The sequence below is a fragment of the Chrysochloris asiatica genome, unplaced genomic scaffold, assembly GCF_000296735.1.
Source record: "Chrysochloris asiatica unplaced genomic scaffold, ChrAsi1.0 scaffold00047, whole genome shotgun sequence".
Taxonomy (NCBI): domain Eukaryota; kingdom Metazoa; phylum Chordata; class Mammalia; order Afrosoricida; family Chrysochloridae; genus Chrysochloris; species Chrysochloris asiatica.
Window position 1 is genome coordinate 11,612,114 of NW_006408565.1, and position 10,431 is coordinate 11,622,544.

The following is a 10,431-nucleotide window of genomic DNA, read 5'->3' on the forward strand; positions in this document are numbered from 1 at the left end:
ATTATATATAAAATTACAGCTTCAACATCCGCTCTCCCTGCTTCTCCTGTTTTGTGAGTCAAGTAGACTGTCAAAAGTGCAATTTGTCATAACTCAAATGTGTCATCAACTGGGGACGACCTGAGCCAAAATTGAAGTCCTTATCAAAAATATAGGAAAGGGAGGAGAGGTGCTAGGCCGACGAAACAATAAATGTGTCCTATAAATTCATTTGTTGTTAGCTGCTGTCCTCCTAGTACCTTACTCCTGGTGACCCCATGCACAGTGGGATGGAAAGCTGCGCAGTCCTATACTGGCTCCATAGTGGGTTGGGATCAGATCACTGAGCTCCATAGTGTTTTATTGGCTGGTTTTTTGGAAGAAGATTGCCAGAATTTTCTTCCTAGTCCATCTTAGGAAGCTCTGCTGAAACCTGTTGCATCATGGCTCCACTCCAAGCCCCACTGATAGATGGGTGGTAGCTACTTACTGCATTTACAGTAATCATTTCTTTTTGTTTCCAAAGCACTTTCTTATCTAAGATCCGTTTGATCCCCCTGACAGTAGAAAGGTGGAGTCTGACTTACTCTGTCAGACTGTTAGGTGGTGCTTATGGGGGACTTATGGGAGTCCTTGAGTTGTGCAAAGGGTCAGTACTCAACTATCAGCTGAAAAGTTGGTTTGAAAACACCCAACGCTGTTTCAGGAGACAGATCTGGCAATCTGCTTTTGAAAGGTCACTTCCTTGAAAATCCTGCGGAACGTTCTGTTCTCACACATGGGGTCTCTCTGAGTCAGAATTGACTCAGCTAGCACCAACCTGGGAGCTGTGAAGAAGTCAAATCTTTCTCAGGATGGGGCCCACGGTGCTTGCGAAGATGTGCATGGGCAAACTTCATTGACCTTGTAACTGTGTGAGATTCTCTTTGGGGAGCTGTGCAGAGACCATCTCTGTTACAGGTACACCAGAGGGCAAGTGAGTGTGGACGGATATTGAAGATCCTGCAAGAGGTCACTGCTGGACATACTGTCTTCAACGTTTTGCCTGGTGGGTTGGATCTGATGACCTTCAAGGTATGGTAGAATATGGTTGAGCTGGAATAAATATGTTTATCAGGACTTTCTTGATTACAAGTATTAAAACTTTTACTCACATTAGCTTAAACCAGTCAAGGGTGATTGGCTGACATAGTCGAGAAGACCACAGGTAGACTGGCTTTCAGTCTGTGGAGCTGGATCCAGGAACTGTGTGTGAATGATGACAGGATATAGAAATCAGTGCTGTCCAGTCAGTTTGGGCTCAGCAACCCTCTGTAGGGTTTCCCAGGCTGTGTATCTCTGAGGGAATAGACAACCTCATCTTTCTCTTGCAGAGTGGCTGCTGGGCTTGCTCCAACCACCAGCCTCATGGTTCATAATCCATTGTTTATCCTGTAGAACCAACGTGCTCCCCAAAGAAGCTGATAGAATTCTTCAGTTTCATCATCTCTGGCTTTAGTAGTTGGTGCGTAAATTTGAATGATAATGGTATTAACTGGTCTTCCGTGTGGTGTTGTTGTTGTTGTTGTTACTAAATTTCATCAAGTTGGTTTGACTCAGAGTCCCTCTATAGTGTTTCCAAGGAACAACTGGTGACTTTGGACCACCCACCTTGTGGTTCAAACCAAGCTTGTGGTCCAGTGCTTTATCCTACAGCACCACACCAGAACTCTTTCTTGTAGGCATATGGATATTATCCTATCACAGACAGCATTGTACTTCAATATTTGTTGTTGTTAAGTTGGCTCCAACCCATAACCATCTTGTATAGGGTTTCCGAGGAGCAGCTGGTGAGCTTGAACAGCCGACCTTGTGATTCAGACCAAATTTGCAGTCCAGCACATTAACCCACAGTGCCACACCAGGAATTTATGTGGTGCTGTAAGATAAGCACTGGACTGCTGATCACAAGGTTGGTGGTTCAAACCCACCAGCTGCTCCTTAGAAATCCTATACGGGGTCACTATGAGTCAGAACCAACTCAACGGCACTTAATAATGTTTATATAATATATAGAGACTTTGGAGTGTTCTATATGCACACACACACATGTATATACATTATATAAATTGTTGTTACAAGCCATGGAGTTGCTTCGGATTCATAGCGACCCTGTGTAGGGTTTCTGAGACTGTACATCTTGGTGGGAACAAAAAGCCTCATCTTTCTCGCAAGGAGCTGTTGGTGCGCTCAAGCCACTGACTTGTGATTCTCAGTCTACTGCTTATTGTACAGAGCCACCGCACTGCCTATATATATTAATAAATTTTACTGTGATAAGAGCTCCTCACACAAAATTATTGTTATTGTTAAGTGCCATCAATTCTGTCTCATAGCGACCCTGTATAAGGTTTCTGAGGAGCAGCTGGTGAGTTTGAACCACCAGCCATTTGGTTCAAACTGACCTTGCAGTCTAGTGCTTATTCTACAGCACACCAGGATTCCTCACACAAACTAATTAAATAGTATTTAATACCTTTTTATGTAGAAAGAAACCAAGGACCAAAAAGGCTTAGCATCTATCCAAGGTTACTCAGCTAAGTGGTAGAGTCAAACTTTTGAGATCCCAAACCCTGCACGCAGTGTGTTCCTTTGGCCTTATCTCTTAAGGCTCTTGTCCTCCAGGGAGAAGTATCTGTTGGAATGGCCAGTAGATAAGGCAGAATCCTAAATCTAGGGCACTTTACCAACTATTTAGTGTATTTTTTCAACCCCCACCAGACAAGCTGAGCCCAGGAGACTCAAGTCCAGGCCTGCTTGCCTCTAAGCCTAAGACAGGCACTGAGGAATGGCAGGCTGCGGGTGGATTCATTGTGAGGCAGCCTTGTGGGGACATACAGAATTTAAAAGCTAAGTTTTACCTGTCAGATTGAGTGAGATCCAAAACTTCGTTTCTCATGATGACAAAGCTGTGGGGAAGTAAGTCCTTCATCCTATATTGTTGGTGAGAGTACCAGTTTGCCACATCGAAGGCAATTTGGCAATAGCTATCAACAGTATAAATAATAGTCTGTGACCCAGCAGTTTCCAATCCTGGGAATTCAGTCCACAGATACTTGCACCTGTAGTATGATGTATTTACAAGGTTATTCTTTCCAGTGTTGTTTGTAATAGCAAAAATTTAGTAGTAACCTATATGACCACACAAGTAGAGGAACTAGTTTAATAGATGATACAGTGAATATGTTAATTGAGTAATGCTAATGGTTATAACACATAAATGCCAAACCTCAGTGACATAGTACAATATAAAATTAATTCTCTCCCACATAAAGTCTAGACTGGGTGCTCCTCTGCAAGGAGCAAATCAGGGACTCATGCTCCTTTCATCTTATGACTCTGCCTTCTCACCCTATGAACTCCAACTTCACTGTGTACATTTAGCCAGCAAAATGGAAGTTTGTACGAGGAAATTTTTGATGGACCAGGTTTGGAAGTGGAATAGGAGTGAGAGGAGGAAAGCAAGGATTCAGAGTAGAGTCTGGGCAGCAAAGCCTAGAGAGATCTCCTGAGCCCCTTAGAGAAAGCTGCAGTGGCTTTTTATATAACCATGCCCTGAAGTCTTCTGGAGATAACCAGAAATAGCTACTTGCAGAACCTATTAGAGCAAGCAGACTCACTCGCCCCACTCTCTGCCCCAGGCTCTGGATACAAATCAGGAAGAAGAGTTGGTTTCTGTACAGGCAGCCCTTCTCCAGAACAAGGAAGACTGGGCAAAAGGAGCTCCATCCTCAACTCAGTCCATGTCTCCTCCCTACTGGACCTAGCAGGGATTCTAGAGGATGGAGAGAGTTCTTATTCTGAGTATGCCCCTATACTGATGAGTTGGTGTTGATTTTATGTGATTCCTACCCATTTGTTTATTTATAGATATTTGAGTATCTGCATTAGTCCAGGCCATGTCAGGTGGTAATGGTTTATAAAAATAAAGATGGTTCTCAGAATTCCTACCATCAGTATTAGCTTTCTTGAGCTGCTCTAACAAATTACCACAAATGTGACTTAAAACAACAGAAACTCAATTCTCTCACTGTTCTGGAGGCCAAATCAAGGTGTTGGAAGAGCCATACTTTTTCCAGAGGCTCTAGGGAGAATCCTTCCTTGCCTCTTGAGCTCCTGGTGGCTCATGGTCTTCCCTTGCTTAGGGCAGCCTGTCTTCAAATGACTTTCTTTCCTCCGTCTCTGTCAGTCCAAATCTCCTTCTCCTTTATTTTATCAGAGTCTACCCTCGTCTCGTGATCTTCAACTAACTACATCTACAAAGACCTTGTTTCCAAATAAGTTCCCATTCTGAGGTCCTGGGTGAACATGACTTGGTAGTGGTGGCACTGTTCAACCCACTACAGATGGTAAGGTAACAAGAATAAAGATGAAAAATGTGGTTCTCAGGATCCCTGCCTATAGAAAAGGCTGTTCAGTCTGTGGATTGCCCGACTGGCTGCTTTGCCTGTGGCAAGAGGTTCTCAATAGTGTGGTTTTGAGGGCTCACTCGCTGTATCGGTCCTTCTGCCTCCTTGCTTCACTGGTTTTTCCTCTTGTCTGTGAGGAATTCCAAGAGGAGGAACCCTGACTTTCTGAATTGGCCAAGTTCTTGGTTTTCCCAGGGCAGCATTGACATGAGCCGTGTGACTGTGATGGGACACTCATTCGGAGGGGCCACAGCTGTTCTGGCTTTGGCCAAGGACATGCAGTTTCGGTGAGTTTTCCAGTGGTGCGCTAATACTACACGCAGTACTCATTCGTTCAGCAAGTATTTTTACAGGAGCACCAAGCCCACTGTTTGGGGGCTGGGGAGTCAGTGTTGAAGAAAATAACAAGGCCTCTGATTTCATGGGATTATCATATTGTGGGAGGAGACAGACTAGTAAACAAGTTAGCCAATAGCAGCACCTTCAAGCACAAGGCCCAGGCCTCTCCATCCCCTAGATCTGCTCTTAAGTGACTGGATTGATTTACATAGAGTGGTACTTCATTTATCTAATCATTCATTCATTCGACTTTCATTGAGTATCTACTATGTGCTTGACTCTGTGCTGTGGATATGGAGCTGAATAACCAGCAGCCACATGCAATGAGGAAATTAAAGTAGGCTAATATGTTAGAGTGTCCAGAGTCTTCTCTGAGAATCTGACATAGCCAAGACCCAAAGGGCAAAGAAGCCAGGCTTACAAGGGTCCAGGGAAAGATCATTCCAGCCAGCAGGAACAGCTAATACAAAAGTGGACACCAACTTGTGCTGGTAGGTGTTACCGTAGGACAAGGGTGGGGAACATCTGGCCTTCTGGCCATGTTGTTGTTAAGTGCCGTCAAGTCGGTTCCTACCCATAGTGACCCTGTGTAGAGTTTCCAAGGTGCAGCTGGTGAGCTTAAACTGCCAACCCTACAATGCAGCACATCAACTCACAGCACCATACCAGGACTCCTCTGGCCATGTAAGGCCCATGAAATCATTTAATCTGGCCCTGCCAAGGCAATCATAATTTTAGCCATCACATTAGGGGTGAATTAATTAAATGTTTGACCAAATATAGCATGCAAATATTTAAGTTGATAATTTTGGCAGAAGAAAGGATCGCTACCCCTGATGTAGGAGGAGCACAGTGAGTAAGGAAGAAGCTATTCTTGGTGTGGCCAAAGAGATGCACACATTTTATTCTAAGTAGGATAGGAAATGCTTAAAAGATTTTAAGCAGAGGAAAATCTTATATGCATTTTTTTTTTATGAAAGAAGGGGCATCAAAAACTTTGTGGGGAAATTCCATGATCTTTTCATTCAATTTTCCTGTGAACTTTTTGAAGCTGCCTCATACATTTAAAAACATCCCTCTGGCTACTTACTATGTGGAGACTGGATAGTAGCAAGACAAAAATGAAACAGGCAGGTTGGAGGGAGGCTGTTTCAGAAGTCAGGTGAGAGATTCCCAGATCTGCATGAGGATGGAGAGAGAGAATGGAGTCAGGACATATTGTAGAGCCTCCAGAGCTTAGTGATATACTAGGTTAAGGAAAGAGGAACCAAGGGTTTCAGTTGCATTTCCACCTTCTGGTGAAAGGTGATGTTCCATATTGAGATAGGGAAGACTACCACAGTTTGGGAGGAGAGGGACAAATCTTTGGGTCTTAGTAACAGAAATTGCTGCTTGTCAAGCTGGCCAGGTCTCTGCGTTGTGGCAGCCACGCTCCCTGCCCTCCTCAGCTGTGCACCCTCTGGGTTCATATAGCACCTTGTATGATCAGGGTACTTAGCTGAATTGTTTGGCTACATTGTCCTACCTCCTTGCTAGACAGCTCCTTGAGAGCAAGAACTATGTTATTCAGTTCCATATCCACAGCAGCGAAAAGCACTTAGTAGGTGCTCAATGAATGATTAAGTGAAAGAAGTGCCATTCTGTGTAAATCAAGTCAGTTGCCCAAAAGTAGATCCAGGAGGCAGAAGACCTGAACCTTGTGCTCATAGTTGCAAATTGAGAAGGCTGCTTGGTGACAGGTGAAAGTGATCCCTGCCGTGAGCATCCTGAAGGGAAGAGCACCACCATGCCCACACTACCTCACTGCTTTTGCCTGGGTTTCTACCTGGCATTTCCAATGCCCCATTATTGTTCTAGGTGTGCTGTGGCTCTGGATGCTTGGATGTTTCCGCTGGAACGTGACTTTTACCCCAAGGCCCGTGGCCCTATATTCTTCATCAATTCTGAGAACTTCCAGACAGTGGAGACTATCAATTTGATGAAGAAAATATGTACCCAACACGAACAATCTAAGATCATAACTGTCCTGTGAGTAAACTCCAACTAAGGTCATGTTCCCAGGGTTCTCCATTTCCCACTCAGCTGTGGCTTCCTTTATTTCTTCTGAATTATCCAGGCGTTTCTACCCATTAATACTGGACTATAGTACTTTCTGAATTTCAAGGTCTTAACAGTACCCCTTCTCTATTTCATTCTACCTACAGTGATTTCTTCAGTAGTTTATGTGACTTTGTTACAAGACTTGCCTGCTGCTTTCTGGGAAAAGGCTATTGCAGGATGATATGTTGGGTCTGAATGGGCCCCAGAGATATTTAGCCCTAGTTGGGAGTGTTACTGGGTCTTTTGAAGAGTATGGATATGGTAGACCTTTGAATTCACAAGATAGATTTTGAAAGACTTTCATAAATATCTAAATTCACACATATCACTCTCCCATATGATTTCTTCCCTAAAACATCTGTATTCTCAGTAAGGGAGAGCACATTCTTGTCACTTTCATCACCATCACTATCAGTTTCCTTTATCTTGGGAACAGTTTCTCACAGAGAAAGACTTTCACTTTAAGATATTTACGGAGGATGTGGTCCCTCTGTGCAGCTAGTCTGCGTGCATGAATGGGAGGTGACAGGCCTCAGTCGCTGGCCTTCCCCACTGACTTGCAGCATAGTGACTCCAGCCGTGAGCCGCTTTGGCACCTGGTTAGTGGGAGCCATGGTGAGCCTGTTGCCCCCTGTGAAAGCCTGAAGCGATGAAAACCTTGACAAAATCACTGTCTTTGGTTTATCTGGAGGATTTTTAAAACAATGCCAATAAAGAAGTTTTTGTTTCTGTAATTGCCACAAGTGTGTGAATTAAATAAAGCATCAGAAATAGTAAATGATACCATCAAATTTAATCAAAAAGAAGGAAAGAAGAATTTTCCAGGACTAACCAGAAGACTCTAGCAAAATGGTGGTGATGGTGGTGGTGGTGATGATGTGCCGTGGACTCGGTTCCAACTCCCAGCGACCCTGTACAGGGTTTCCAAGGCTGTAAATTTGTACGGGAGCAGAAGGCCTCAGCTTTCTCCCACAGAACAGCTGGTAGTTTCAAACTGCTGACCTTGAGGTTTGCAGCCCAATCGTAACCACTACCCTACCGGCGTTCCTTCAACAAAGTGGTGTCTGGCAATTCAGGATGGGAGTATGGTGGGGAATCCAACAGAATTCTAGTTTTGATTAAAATAGTCTGAACCATAGAGGAAGAGTAACACCTGGAAAGAGACATCCTTATGAGTTTATCCCTGTGGCCTTGCAGCCAGAAAAGTAACTGGAATTCGGAAAGGAATTAGTCCTATGAATCGCCCACTTTTAAGTGGCAAGAATATAAAGCGATACTTTCCCATGCCAAAAAGGAAGCCAGACCTGAGACAAAATGCAATGCAGAGAAAACCAGTTGCAGTTCTCAAGAGACCTAACCAGTTAAACAGAAAAAATAGCATTCCAGCCAACTTTACCAGAAGTGGAAGTAAATTAAGCCATCAGAAAGATACTCGTCAGGCAACTTTTCTTTTCAGAAGAAGCCTGAAGATTCAGGCCTAGCTGAACACAATACAACTGCTGGATGATGTAGTAGCAGCGAGAACTCATCCACAAATGGAGGAACGTTGACTGTATCCTTTGACAGTCCTGGAGCAGCCAATGCCCAGAAACCATGATTAACTCATGCCTTGGTGCCCTCATTCTGGGCAAAACGGGAGCAGTCTGATATAAAGAAAGTTCCTAAAGGTGTTCCCTACAATTTGACATAAATACTGTTGGAAAACAGACAGGGATGACTCTGAATGAGCAATTTGGGATCCTGAGGAAACAAAGAGCCACTCTCACCTTCAACAAAGGAGGAAGCTGCTTTGTAACTGGGGGACAGATCCCATGTCAGAAGGACTTTTGCGTGACAACTCTGTTTGAAAAGTTCAATTGCTTAAAGACCTTGTCACAGAAATTCAAGAAACTTTATTTGAAAATAGTCACAAGGCTAAATGACTCATTTTCATCTTTGAAGTTGTTTGTTTTTTTTAAAACATGTATAAAATAATGCCCTGACAGAATAACAGGGAATATATTTATTTGTTCTCACAGATTTTATGGTTGCCCAGGCAGAATAATTCTGTATTTGACTCATGCAGCTGAAAGATTGAAATTGATCTTTTACGATAGTGGTATTTAGTAGTCTCTTGTCTCCTTGGCCCAGTCTTTAGACTTTGCCATGGTAAATCTTGGTCTTCAGAAATATGAGTAAAATCTCTTTATTGTTGTCACTTACCATTTAATAGTATTTGATGTAATAAGTACAAGTTGCCTTTTCTTCAGTAGAGATACATTTGTTTTTTAATTTCATTGGGATTCCTGTTGAAGGTTTTAAGATTTTGGGGAATTGCTGGAACTAATTTTTCAGATAGCATTAGGTTAATCCCTAGAGCTGTAAATCTTTAGTGCTGGACTTTTAACAAGAAATGTGACTCTAGACATTAGTCTCAGTTTATACTGTTGATGTTTGTAGGCTGTAAATGTATGTTTACCAAGTTATCTGACAGATCCTCGAGAAGAGCCGGTATTAATCTGACAGTTTTGTCAGTGAAGAACACATGAGTAGAAGTAGTGTATTGAAGAAGAGATACCTGAGGTGGAGAACTTCAGAGCCCAGGTTGAAGATTCATTCTTTGGATAGAGTATAAACTTAAGTCTAGTCTCTACAAAGAATTCTTTGAATGATATTTAAAAGAAGTATAATTATTAAAGTAGATTGGCCCTTTAGATATTTTAGTATTCAAATTAATAGTCATTAAGTCCTACACTTCCTTCTTATTCAGAAAGCTGAAATTTCTAAGCTTTTAAGATTCTAAATTAAATACTGTACTACTCCAAAAGATATACCTGTTTATGTCACACACACAAAAAAATACAAGGATAACAGAGTTACATTGTAACCTTGTTTACAACTCTGATTTCTTTGATGATATAAAGTTCAGGAAATTATGGGGAGAAAAAGGTCCCCCACACCCAAAGGAGTATGAACAAGTTAGTCTGTTGTGCCAAGAAAGTGCTGAGTCCTCTAGATATTTGTTTATTCAATGTTACAGTAAAGTGCCAAAATGCAGCAAAACATTCCTACTATATTCCTAATACAAGCTTGGGTCATTTTGAAGCATAACCTTTTGGTATACTACAACGTTAAAACATCTAAGTAGGTATTAGTTTCTCTAGAGTATATTATTGTTGTTGATATTTCCTGTTGCAAAACATTAAGTTATATGATCGTCTTCATTGTTGTCTCTTATGCTCCTTGGGTTGTTATTTAAGTAAGCCAGCCTTCTTACTTAATGGTTTGTTAAGATGCTATCAGTAACAGTTTCATACTTATACCAAAGAATTAAATCTAATCCTAAATATCTGATATTTTGCCAACATTCCTACTACTAAGGGATTATGGGAAGCCAGTCACAGAATTTGAAAACAAACACTAATCTCTCCTTAGCCATTTTATGCTTTTCATTGAGGCCAAGAACCCGCTGCAAAACATTTTGCAAATATGAATGCTTATACTTTGATTTGTTGTTGTTGTTGTTGTTGTTAAGTGCCGTCGAGTCGGTTTCGACCCATAGCGACCCTGTACAGGGTTTCCGAGG

General features: G+C 42.2%; 1 protein-coding gene across 1 annotated transcript in view; it reads left to right on the forward strand.

Moving 5' to 3' along the window:
* PAFAH2 (platelet-activating factor acetylhydrolase 2, 40kDa) overlaps positions 1 to 10,431 on the forward strand; it is a 33,968-nt gene that overhangs the window by 8,785 nt on the left and 14,752 nt on the right. The window contains exons 6-8 of the mRNA XM_006862274.1: positions 940 to 1,053; positions 4,623 to 4,714; positions 6,624 to 6,794. Of these exons, the coding sequence (XP_006862336.1) occupies positions 940 to 1,053; positions 4,623 to 4,714; positions 6,624 to 6,794 (377 nt within the window). The remainder of the gene's footprint in view (positions 1 to 939; positions 1,054 to 4,622; positions 4,715 to 6,623; positions 6,795 to 10,431) is intronic.